This window comes from Lissotriton helveticus, chromosome 8, assembly GCF_964261635.1.
Source record: "Lissotriton helveticus chromosome 8, aLisHel1.1, whole genome shotgun sequence".
Classification (NCBI taxonomy): domain Eukaryota; kingdom Metazoa; phylum Chordata; class Amphibia; order Caudata; family Salamandridae; genus Lissotriton; species Lissotriton helveticus.
The window spans coordinates 1683212272-1683225979 of record NC_136069.1 but is presented as its reverse complement, the minus strand read 5'-3'; the positions used below and the strand labels follow the sequence as shown (position 1 = coordinate 1683225979).

Genomic DNA, 13708 nt, shown 5'->3' with positions numbered 1-13708 from the left:
ACATGTGGAGGTATACCCTTCATCTACAAAAGCTTCGAACACCAACCCTCCGCTGCCGACAGCATCAACAAGCTCACACCCTTGAACACAAAATCTGAACACCGACTTACCCAGTGGGACCTCCTTACCACAAAAGACACTATCTCCATCATACACTCTGTACACACAGGAGCACCCACCGACCCCTGCCCTCACCACATATTTAATATCGGAATCAAGGCAATCACAGACGAGCTCCTTCCCTGAGGGCTGGAAGCACGCTAAAGTGAGGGCCCTCCTGAAAAAAATCATCCACTGTCTCAGCCGAAGCAAAGAAATACCGGCCCATTTTTCTGCTCCACTATCAAGCAAAAGTGCTCAAGATAGGGATCAACCAGAAACCCACCCAATGCCTAGAAGACCACAACCTCCTGGTTCCCTCCCAATCCGGAATTCGAGCTAACCACAGCATCAACAGCCTTGATCGCGGCCACTGATGACATCAGTGCCCTCCTGGACCACAGAGATACTGCAGCCCTCATCCTCCTGCCCATTGAGTTTGACACCATCTGCCATCATATCGTGATCATCAGACTTCACCACATCGGGATCCAAAGCGACACCATCAGATGGATGGCTTTGTACCTCTCCAGTAGAACACAAAGGATCTCTCTCCAGGCGTTCAACTCGAGCCCTAAAAAGACCATCTGCAGAGTCCCCCAAGATGCGTCCATCAGCCGTACGCTCTTCAACACCTACATGACCCCCCTGACTGACCCTTCAGATTGCATAGAGTCAACATCATCTCCTATGCTTTGTACTCCCAGCTCATCCTCTCACTGCCCGGTGACTCCTCCACCACCAACGCCAACTTCCACAGATGAATGATGCAAGTTGTGGACTGGATGAAGGACAACGGTCTCCAACTCAACACGAACATGATGGAAGTCCTTATGTCTGGAAACAACACCTTGCCATGAAACGAAACATGGTGGTCAATGCAACGTGCCCCGCCACCCAGACAGATCACACCCCCAACCTCTGCGACATCCTAGATAGCAAGCTATCCATGAAAAAACAAATCAATGCAGCCTTCTCTGCATGCTTCCACACCTTTCGAATGTTCTGTAGGATTTTCAGGTAGCTCTAAGTAAACACCAAAATAACAGTCATGCAGGCCCTCATCACCAGTAGACTGGACTATAGAAGTGCACTTTATGTAGGAATCATTGCACACCTCCTGAAGAGACTCCAGACAATACAAAACTCAGCCGCAAGTCCCCTCCTCGACCTCCAAAGAAGGACCCACAACACACCCCAACTCAAGCTACAATTACTCCCAAATCAGAAGAGATGCCAGTTCAAGATGCTGGCCCATGCTTGCAAGGCCTTGCACATTGAAGGATCAACATACATCAACAATTACCTGACCTTTCACCAACCAAACAGACACACTTTGAACGGCTTCCTTCTCCCTCAAGGACACCTCACGATCTGCTGTACAAACAGTGGAAGAAGCTCCTTCTCCCACCGGGCAGCCAAGGTATGGAATACTTCCCTTTGCACCTCAGGACTGCACCGTTGCTCCTGCGGTTCAGGGAAGCACTGAAGAGCTGGATGTTCAAATAATCTAACTACCATGCAGCAGCCAACATCCCAAGTGCCTCCAGACCCACACAAGTGATTTGCCAAACTTCACAAATGTCTGATTGATGGACCCAATCCTATCTTTTCTATTCAGAAATCTCCACCCCAATTGCCCATACCTATGTTTTTGTAGTAAATGTGGGAAGGCCAAGGAGGAGTAGCTGGAAGATGGGGAACGTTAACTACACACTGGGAGGGGTGTAAGGAAGTGTTAAAGGAGGAACAAACACCCACCCACAATAGATGAAGCTCATTTCTATTGACAAACTGCACTTCTATAGTAACTATAGCAAACAATGGTCCAAATACAGTTGTAAATGTACTCTATCTCAGACATGGAGTAAGTTCAACACCGACAAACCACTGGCACTGCAACATCCTCCCATTGAACATAATAGCTGCAGGGGCCTACAATAATATCTAATCAAAATAAAGGTAAAATAAATTAATTAATTTTGACTTTGAATGTACGTACTTTTAATTTAATAATTAAAAAATGTTTATAAATGCAAAATAAATAATATTGTATTATAAAAAAGTTTACTAAACTTTTTCATTAAACTTTTCTTTTTACAAAATATGTCAATTACTTTAAGATGATTCTATACATTACTTTTAGTAATTTTTGGTACATAATAAATAAATAAATATAGACATTTTACTTTAGGCTGGATTCATTTAATAGATCATTGAAAACATTTTTAATTTAATCTAATACTATAAATAATTAAATATTTACTTCAAAATTATGTTGAAGGCGAGGAGTAATTTTTGATTTTGTTCTACACTTAAAATAAATATATACAACTGATTTACATAACTATCGTTTCAGGGGGTGGGGATATGTAAGTCTGTACTTTATAGTAAAATTACACTTGAAAATGGTGACCAGTCAAAATTAGTAAATTTACGGCAAAGTGTAAGAGTCAATTTAAACATGTGTACTTACTCATGAGTGCATTTATCCTTGTGAATCAACCTCAAATAGTTGTTTTCCACCATATATTAGTCTAACTACTATATTAGCTACTGTCCTCATGGCAAACATCACGCCAGTAGAAACATTTACATTTTCTCCAATGACCATCCACCAATTCCACCATGAAGGCAACGTAACCACTGATTCCTTGGAAAATGGACCTCCACAATTTCTGCCAGAACTTCCCTCTTAAAAGACTACATTGAAAAATGTCCTGGAAATTGCTGGATTTTAAGTATAATCTCTGGAGCAGCCAAGCAACATGATATAGAGACTAGACATGAGGGTACTGATAATGTACCACCAATTTGGAAGTACATTTCCTGTACCCACGTGAAATCTACCCCTAAGGGTGGCTCCTCCCACAGCAGAGTGCATTACTGATAGGGTTGAAACCACTTCCACCAGAAAACTAAAAGGAGTTCTAGTTCTACTACCCAGGTGCAGGAGAACACATTTCTATATGTGAATCTGCATATTTGCTTGAAAACTTTGTATTTTACAGATAATATTATTGTGTATGCTTCAACATTATTTTTTACAGTTAAATGCATGCTACTAGGCTGACTCTCATTTTCTTGGCATCACCAAGTAAGCCAACTATAACATGGTCCAAGTGTAAAAAAAATATTTGCTAACCAATTGAGAGAATGTGGACCAACCTTATTCATGGAGAAACATTCTTCTCTTTTGTTACACTGTTTGGGCTGAGAAGAACAGGAAGTATTGCAAAATCCTCCAAATCTCACAGATGATGAAGAAGTATGTATAAGAGGAAGCTCAAATGTGTATGAAACTTGTCTTAGAAAACGGGACACATGCACTTCTTCACTGCAGTAAGACGGACACGGAGACTGCCGCTCCCGTCCCCTGCAGCCGCACCCGTTAAGGAGCTAAGGAGCCTAAGGAGCCTAAGGAGCTAAGGAGCCACCGAGCACGCAGCGCCAAGCACGAGGGGCATGAAGTAGCGGGCAGCAGCGGGCTGGCGCCGCCGCCGCTCTCACTCTGTCTGCCGGTCCGACTGCTGGTCCGACTGCGGCTGGACCCCCGCCGTGTTACGGCGATACGGTGAGCTGGTGCAAGAGCAGGCTACATCGCGCAGGCGGGTAGGCGAGAGCAGGTGTGTGCGCCGCTCCAGGCGCTGAGCCTACAACACCGCCACCGCCTCCACCACCGCCACTACCCCTGCAAACCCCTGCAAACCACGAGACAGGAGCAAGGATCAAGGTGCTGCAAGGTGCTGCAAGGCTGCAAGGCACGGCTGGCGGGTGTGAGCGCTGCTCTGAGCGCTGTGATAACAACACCGGCAAGCAGGGAGGGGGGGGAGCTGTCACCTTGGCCCCCCTCACTGCCCTCCCCATCGCCCCCGTGTGCTAATGTGCAGTAGGCAGGTGTGAGCACGGTGCCCCGAGCCCCGAGCGCTGTGATAACAACACCGCCGCCACCACCGCCACCGTTTGCTAAGTCTGGCCCCCTGAGCAACACGGCCACCGAGAAAGCCTTGAACTAAAAGTAAAGAAGGGCTGCGAACTGAAGAACAGAGAACCGGTTCACCTTCGGGGAGAGCGGGAACTGGCGCCGGCATAGGAGCCAGAGGACATCAGGTCTTGGACACCGGTGAGTCAATACCAAGGCAGCCAGGCAGCCAGGCAGCCAGGCAGCAAGACAGCTAGCTACAGCCGGGGGGCTGGGGGGAGCACACGCAGAGCAAGAGCAAGAGCAAGAGCAAAGCCAGACTCTCAACAACTGGCCAGCCTTACCGGGACAGAGGTAGCGGGCCCTGCCCACTGCAGTGAAACCCCCCCAGCATTGGAGAACACGCCGCCCGTGGCCACCCCCTACATCATCCCCCTCCCCATCGTCCCACTATCGCAGTGAGCACAACGCACCAGGAAAAGACAACAGGAAAAGACAACAGGGATAACAGGAAAAAAACAGGGAAAAACAATGAGGACTAGAAACTCGACCCTACTGCAGGCACAGGAAAAGCCTCGCCCCCACAGATCTGCCAGGAGACGGAAGGCAAAACTCTTTTAGCCCCCGGGAGTGGGGCGCTTCTACCCTGGGTCAGTGCTCCTGGAGGGGAGACTCTCAGATTCACCTGGAGCCACCGGAGCAACGCCAACGCCGGTATACCGGTATTGCCTTAAGCAAACACACGCGGTGGTGACGAGATCGGAGCAGCCAGACTTGCCGAAGCCCAGAGCAGAGCAGACCCCGCTGGCGCAGCCCCGCCTTCCTGACGCGCTGAAAACGAGACGCTGCTTTCTCCTGCAGAGAAATCCAGCTCCGGCGCTTCCGGGCGGCCCTTGCAGGCAGCCTGGAATATCGAGACCAAAGACGAGAGATACCATCCCTCAACCATCCTAGATTCCAGGTACAGAACTGAATAACCCCTTGCAGAGAATTCTTGAGTCAGTCACTTGGCAAAACAAACTTAACTTAAACTGCTATTTTCTATTCCCGCCCACGTATTAGGCTTAGGTCAGGTACATTGGGGTAGGCGTAGTTAGAAGCACCAGTTGAGTACGATTAGTCAAATGTATATATGTATGTATCTATTTTATCCATTTTAAACCACTATATGGCTTAGAAACCATATAAATGTTTTTACAGTATTATTTTATACTTCTGCTTTTATTGTATGCACTTTACTTAACCATAAGTATTGCGATAATATCGATCCATTTCTCTTGTATGAGAAAAGAGACTGATCAATAAATCCCATCTTTTATTGAACACGCCCGTCTCTTCCTTTTCTCTACAATCTGGTGAGACTAAGAATGCACGTACTGACTGAGTAAAATAAGTTGTCTTTTGTTTTCACACGACTCTAGAGATACACTCTTGATTAGGGGAGAGCAAAGTTGTCATGTTCTATGGTTGTCAGAAACTAAATCCCTTCTTGTCTACCCAGGGAGGTTCAACTCCTCCTTGCCTATTCGAGAAAGTTTCTAGTGAACTCTGAGCTAGCTGGAAAACCCAAAACTTTAAGTCTAATATCGACAATAGAAGACCTAGTTAACGTCTGGTCTAGGCCTATGCTATTGAAGGTATTATTCCAATGCGCAGAGCTTATTGGGATAATAGGAACTACACTTCACTGGTTATGCTGAAGGCACATTGAGAGCTGATAGTGCTCATGACCTACCTGAAACCACAGGCAAAGCTTTTGGGACTACAGGATGGGGATGTGGATAAAGGTTTTATGCAGATCCCACACCAACATCCAGTCTCCTATATCCAGGGCAAACAGACCTTGGGTCAGGGTGAGTGTTTTTACCTTTTTTTTGTTTGGAAGCAGTACAGACGGCAAAGATTGGCGATAAGAAGGAGGCCTAAAACTTTCTTTGACACCAGGAAGTAATAGAAGTTAGAACCAGTCCCAACTTCTGATGACATCTACCTCTCTATGACTTCCTTGTCCAAGGGAGCATGAACAGGGAGCGACCCTTGACCTTGCCAGGTAGGTCGCTCCCCCACCACACAGCTCCGCCTGTGTTCTCCTGCCCGCCGCTGCTGCTGGTAAGTTTGCCCCTCTGCTTGCTGTCTCTGTTTCCTTGCCAGCTGTCCCCCTCGCTACCCCCGGTCTTCTGTGTCCGTCTCCCTCTGCTTGTTGCCCTTTTTAGCCTTCCGTACCCCTCGTGTGACCATGACTTTGTGACCTTTTTGCCTTCTGCTACCCTCGTGTGCCCCTGATTCTACGCCAGTTTTTGCCTTCTGTGCCCCCATTTCTGTGACCTTTTTGCCTCTGTCCCCCTTCTGTGTCCCTGATTCTACACCTGTTTTTGCCTTCTGTGCCTCCGTTTCCGTGACCATGTTGCCTTCTGTACCCCTCATGTGCCCCTGACTCTGTGACATTTTTGCCTCAGTTCCCCTTGTGTGCCCCTGATTCTACGCCCGTTTTCGCCTTCTGTGCCCCCGTTTCTGTGACCATTTTGCCTTCTGTACCCCTCGTGTGCTGTACTCCCTTCTCTCGCCCTCTGTTCTCCTCCACCGGTTCCCACCACGGCATCCCCTGTGGCCTCGCCTCCCCCTCATCCCCCATTGGCCTCCCCGCTCCCGCCTCCCCACCCCCCCGTCTATGGCGGACGCGCGCAGCCACGCCGCTGGCGTGCCGAAGATGCGCCTGTACGCGCCAAGACTGCGACCAGCGCCAGAACCCCTGGCCCCCGCGGATGCAACAACACCCGACTAAACTATGATGCCAGCACCCTCTACGCACTCAACACCGGCCGAGAACACACCTGCTACCGGGCCACCCTGAAGCGCACCCAGGGACCCTTCACTTGCCAGAGCTGCAGCTTCACCAGCATCCGGCCAGCCAAACCGCCAACTAAGATACCCAACTACCTCCTCTGCTTCCTCCTCAACACCCGCTCCACCACCCCGGACGTCGCCTTTCTGACAGAGACCTGGCTGAACCCCGCCTCAGCACCAGACATCGCCATAGCCATCCCGGAAGGCTACAAGATCACCCGCAGAGACCGTTCCAACGGAGTAGGAGGAGGAATCGCCATTGTCCACAGAAACACTCTCAGAGTCACGAACAACACCAACGACAACCTCAGCACTGCCGAACACATGCACTTCCAGTTCCACACTGACCCCAACACCACCCTCAGAGGAACCCTCGTCTACAGACCCCCCCGGACCCTGACCGCAGTTCAGCGACTCCATCGCCGACTTCATCAGCACGCACGCTCTCGCCTCCACTGACTACATCCTCCTAGGAGACCTGAACTTAGACCTCGAGAACAACGACGCCAACTCCACCACCCTGATCGACAACCTCGACCTCAGACAGCTCGTGACAACACCCTCCCACGCCGCCGGCCACACGCTTGACCCCATCTTCACCGCAAGCCCCCACATCTCCTTCAACCACACCACCGAACCCCACTGGACAGACCACCACTGCATCCACTTCACCTTCAGGAAGCCCACCACGCACCAACCCACTCAACAGAGGCCTAGACGCTGCTAGAGCAAAGTCACCGAAGACCAGCTAACCGCTACCCTCACACAGAACCTGCCCGCCAACTCCACCGATCCCAACATGGCCGCCCGCAACCTCAGACAATGGATAGACGACTGCGCCAACACCCTCGCCCCGCTCAAGACACCCTCCAACAGCCGCACCAGCAAGAAAGCCACCTGGTTCACAGAAGACCTCCAGGCCTCTAAACGAACATGCCGAAAATTGGAGAAAAATTGGCTCCGCGAACGATCACCGGACAGCTACTCAGCCCACAAAAACGCCACCCGCAGACACCATCAACTCATCAGAGCCGCCAAGAGGGCCTCCTTCAAGGACCGCCTTGATAACAACGCACACAACAGCAAAGAGCTCTTCAACATCTCGAAGGAACTCTCCAACCCCAGCTCCAACACCAACGACATCCCGCCTTCGCAAGACCTGTGCAACTCACTGGCCACCTTCTCCCACCGCAAGATCGCTGATATTTACGACAGCTTCAGCGCCGCGACCACCCCGACAACCACCACCCCCACGACCACCACCCGCACCAACCGCCTGCTATCCTGGACCAGCGTCAATGACGAGGACACCAGCAAAATCATGAACACCATTCACTCCGGATCACCATTAGACCCATGCCGTCACCACATATTCAACAAAGCCAGCACAGCCATCGCACCCCATCTCCAGAGAATAATCAACATCTCCTTTGAGACAGCAACCTTCCCGGAGAGCTGGAAGCACACCGAGATCAACGCTTTACTCAAGAAACCCAAGGCGGACCCCAAGGACCTCAAGAACTTCCGACCCATCTCCCTGCTTCTATTCCCGGCGAAGGTCACCGAGAAAATCGTCAACAAAAACTGACCCGCTACCTCGAGGAGAACAACATCTTGGACCCATCCCAGTCTGGTTTTCACAGCAACCACAGCACCGAAACCACCCTCATCGCCGCCACCGATGACATCAGGACCGTGTTTGACAACAGAGTAACAGTGGCCCTCCTCCTCCTGGACCTATCAGCCACATTTTCACATGGTCTGCCACAACACACTACGAACACGCTTACACGACGCCGGAATCCAAGAGAAGGCCCTGGACTGGACCACATCCTTCCTCTCTGGCGTCCGCCTCCCCCCCTTCCGCTCCAAAGCCACCGAGATCATCTGCGGCGTACCCCAGGGCTCTTCCCTCAGCCCAACGCTGTTCAACATCTACATGGCACCCCTCGCCCACGTCGCCCGACAGCACGACCTCAACATCATCTCCTACGCCTACGACTACCCAGCTGATCATCTCTCGCACTAAAGACCCTCACACCACCAAAACCAACCTCCACAAAGGAATGAAGGACGTTGCTGAATGGATGAAGAACAGCCGACTGAAGCTGAACTCAGACAAGATGGAGGTCCTCATCCTCGGCCCCACCCCCTCAGCCTGGGAAGACTCCTGGTGGCCAACAACACTGGGAACAGCACCGCCACCCACCGAACACGCACGCAACCTAGGGGTCATCCTCGATGCCACCCTCTCCATGACTAAGCAGGTCAACGCCGTCTCCTCATCCTGCTTCGACACCCTCGAAATGCTCCACAGGATCTTCAAGTGGATCCCCACTGAAATGAGAAAAACAGTCACCCAGGCCCTCGTCACCAGCAGGCTGGACTACGGAAAGGCCCTCTATGCAGGAATGTTGGCCAAGCTCCTAAGACGGCTGCAACGCATTCAGAACGCCTCAGCACGCCTGATTCTTGACATCCCCCGCCCGCAGCCACATCACCCCCACCTAAGGGACCTGCACTGGCTCCCCATCAACAAGCTCTCCACAACACCGGCCCATCATACCTCAACAGGCGACTCAGCTTCTACACCCCCACCCGCCAGCCCTGCTCCGCAGGCCTCGCCCTCGCCACAGTCCCTCGCATCCAAAGAACGACCGCCGGCGGTAGATCCTTCTCCCACCTCACCGCCAAGACCTGGAACACCCTCCCCACAAAACTACAGCAGACCCAAGACCTAGTGGCCTTCACAAGACTCCTCATGGCCTGGCTCTTCGATCAGTAGCAGCACCCTTCCCCCCCAGCGCCTTGAGACCCTAACGGGTATGTAGTGCGCTTTATAAGTGTCTTGATTGATTGATCGATTGAACAGGTCCTTGCAGAATGGATAAGTGATCATCCAGAAGTTGTTGTAGTGTAGAAGACATGTTTGGAGGAGTGGAGAGAAACTGATGGTGTATCCATTTTGAATAATCAGGAGAACCCATCTGTGTGATGTATTGCTTTGCCCCCATGAAGGTAATAAGTGATCTAATCTCCTGTCAGACAAATGAGTGCTGCTGAGGGGTAACCAGTGTGCTTTTGCAGTGGCTGCAGGTAGGGGTGAGGGACAGGTGTTGCCAGTCCAAGGGACTGCACTATTGCTTTGCTCTGCTTAAAGTGACCCAGGTTTGAGTCTGCTTAGTCTCCGACAAGACAGGGGCCATCAAATGGCAAGCCCATTAGGGATTGTGGAACACCACTTGAAAATCCAGTAGAGTGAATCCAAGTGTTCCGCTGAAGAATCAGGCTGGTACCAACTGCCCTATCCAAGCAATCAATGGTGTCCAGGCACTAGTGGATAATGTATTTTACTGCACTGTGACCATCCTGTATAATTTGTTGCAGATTAGTCCAGCGGTCAACTGGGATCACTGGCAAGATGTTGGTCAGCATGTCCAATAACAAATGCAGAGAGGACCCGAGGTTGGGGGTAGCTCAGGAGATAATGTAGGGGAGTTGGGAAAGTATTAGGTTTGAGCCTGTTGGTGAAGTCTGGACTATAAGTCTTGCTGGGGTGGGAAGCTGCAGGAAAAAAAACGTGATCTCATGGGACATGCATATGTCTCCTGGCTATTTGTCTACTAACTGGTGGGCAAGACTCTGGCTGTACCAGATGCCCAAGGTTGTGTCTGTTCAAGCCTCATTAAAATACAGGAGGGATTCCTGTGAGGTTGCAGGACCCTCAGTTAGGGCATTTTTTACCTCGATAATTAATAGCTGTGGGTCTCTGCTGCTCTCCATATAACCATGGTAAAGGAAGTAGATTGTTCAGTTGAGGAGTTGGGTTAAGGAGAGCGGAAAGCAAACGCAGGTGCAGTATCATGATCACTGGCTTCTTGTAGGTCCAAAAAGAGATTTGTATAATTGTATAGTCGAGAGGTGCATCATCATTGTCTTGTTCATGGAATCTATAATTGAGAAGAAGCGTTTCAAAATCCAGATAGTCTAAGGGTTAAGTGAGGGGAGGTGTGACTTTGACTGAGTTCCTAGTGTATTCTCTTCTGAGTCCAGAAGAACTATGGTGTTCTTTTCCGAAATCAATGGTTGAACTACCAGTGGTAGACTTTGGAAAAGAGGTCCAAAAAGAGCTCCAGAGGCATACGGTAGGGTACCAAATTTACACAACAAGGCCACTTTGAAGGCCTGAAACTCCTGCAGCATCGCCAATGGACCAGAGAACATGGTTTGAATCAAAATCAAAGACATGACTGTTTCTGGGGTCAGAGACCGAGACTGCGACTTGACGTACCCTGGGGTTGTGCAACCCACCATGCTAGGAGCTGCAGATGAAAGGGATCCATGCTTTAACCTATTGTGTTTCTGCCTCTTTGATCTGAAAGAAGAAGGCTCGTGGGAGTGAAAATGTATCTGTGTCCTTGAATTTGAGTAGAAATTAATCTGTTGAGCCTTTTAAAGATGGTTTGTGACTTAGAGCTGGAACTCGCAATCCAAGATGGCCTTCGGCTTCATCCAAGGGTATTTGTCGCACACGCCAAGACATGTGAGGTACCCAAACCCCAGAGAGAGTCCCTGTGAGTATCCAATACTGACATTTGGCTGTGGCAGTCTTTACATGGTTCATATCTGTTGTCTAAGGGACCTATTCCTTGTACCCTGTAAAATATTTGAAAATGTGATCTGTCCGGCAAGACAGAATTGATCCTTATCGGAAGGTGCAGAAAGAAAGGAACTGATGTAAGCAATCAGAGATGTGACTAAGTAGGGGTTCTGATGTCACATCTGGGACAGGAATGTTTCGATGCTCAGCCAGAAGACACTACCTACCGAGAGAATTGCTAAAGAAAATTCTCCAGACTCAGTCTGGCGTCTGGGAGTATTCACATGGTGAGGAATCTACAGTTAAAACTATCCACCAGAAAGGTAATTATGAAATTTCCTCATTCGCATCAATAAAAAAATGTAATCTAATGCTAACAACAGTATTGCGGAGGATGTAATTAGTGATGCCATCAAGCTGTCATTTAAGATGCTATTAGTGATGTAATGTGTGATGTGATAAGCAGTGGATGAAGGGGGCAAGTTAGGGTTACCAAGCTACAATAGGAGAATTACAATTTGTAGGTTTTGTTTTGTAACCATAACTTCATAACACACATATATATATATATATATATATATATATATATATATATATATATATATATATATATATATATATATATATATATATTTCAGCCATATTATGACAATGTAACAGTCTTTGATGAGGAGATAACTCACAAGAATAAGGAAGAAAGTTCATATGGATAATAATGCCACAGATAAACTAGATCAACGATCAATGTTCTAATTGTTCAATGTTTGTTTTCCCAAATACAATTTAGTGCTGGATCATTTTTCTGCTTTCCCTTATTGTTATCCAGCAAGCTCTTAAAGAAACAGCTAACCTCCAATGATTCATGAATCCAAGCACACAATGTATATATTCTCAAGAAATAGTAAATCTACACTTACATACATACATATAAGCATATTGATGAAATAGCAGTAGTTGAAATCCTGAAGTTAAAAATTTTTAGGTTGAAATAAGCGACCACCTTATCACAGCCTTCAAGATGAAGTGTTCCTTACCTGTGTCCATAAGACCTTTGCCAGTTTCAATCGGGCCTGAATGATGGCCCATATAAGAAGATATCGGATGGGATCTGGTGGGGGTTGCCTGTTAGTGGTCTGTGGGCTCTATTTTAGCAGAAAAAAAACACAAACAGTTCATGTTAAACTATTGGTCTGTTGGTCGGAATATGCATATTATTACTCTTACTTCCCTATTTGGTGAGCCCAATTCATAAAAATTATGAAATTATATAGAATGCAAAAACAAGTCTAAGGGGGTTGAATGCAGCAGAGTGGGCACTCCCATAAACTGGAGCAGTGTTACCACCCCTAATTTGGGTAGCAAGGTCGAACATGTTTCCCAGTAGAGTCCACTTTCTTCTTTTCTTTTTCCAGAATGACAGAAGTGTAACCCAAGGAGTCCTAACACGCTCTAGCTGTAGAGGCAACAAAAGAGTTTGAGGGAGTTGCTTTTCGGTGGAAGAGGGCTCCTCAACGAGAAGTGCGGGAAATACAGACAGAAACCCTAGCCCTGCGCTCTCTCTAAGGCATCGGTCTTATCTTGGACAGTGCATATATGACTTAAAAAGTATTTTGTTAGAAAAATCTAGACAAATTGATAATTGTATCAAGAATGCTATGAAATGGAACCCAAATGCAGATGGCTGCTTCTCACTCTCCCCAAAGGGGGCTCATTGCATAATTAACATGTCCTACTAAGTATAAAATGCCATCCCAAGGCCACACACGCAATCAGAAGCAGCCATCTGCTATGAAATGGAACCTAAACGCAGATGGCGGCTCCCACCTCGCCCAAAGTGGGCCCATGCATAATTAGCAAGCTCTACTAAGTATAAACTGTTGCCCCAAGGCCACAAACACAATCAGCAGCAGCCCCAAACTGCTTATTTTAAGTTTGTGGACAGAGGGGCCCGAGTAACATGGAAGAAAGCTGTGAGTTGAATTGAGGGGAGCAACCAGGTGATACAGGACAACGTCTGCTGCAGGCAAAATCGACAATAGCTTATATCATTTAAAGTATTTGTTTCCTTTCAATGTGTTGCACAGAGAAGCCATATTTCTGTTTTTCATGGTTTGAAAATGTCTGCTTTTATTTATGATTTTTAAAAAAACATGTGCCAGCTTCTAGTTGTGATAATCCAAAAGTCTTAGAGGGCCCTCCCATCCCAAAGCCGTAGGGCTGTATCAATCTTATGTAAGTCAACA

The 13708-nt window shown here is 48.3% G+C and overlaps 1 protein-coding gene across 1 annotated transcript in view; it reads right to left on the bottom strand.

The window, feature by feature from the left end:
• Positions 1 to 13708, bottom strand: part of LOC144774087 (transient receptor potential cation channel subfamily M member 2-like) — a 900698-nt gene that overhangs the window by 377995 nt on the left and 508995 nt on the right. The window contains 1 exon segment of the mRNA XM_078659113.1: positions 12500 to 12607. Within this exon segment, the coding sequence (XP_078515239.1) occupies positions 12500 to 12607 (108 nt within the window).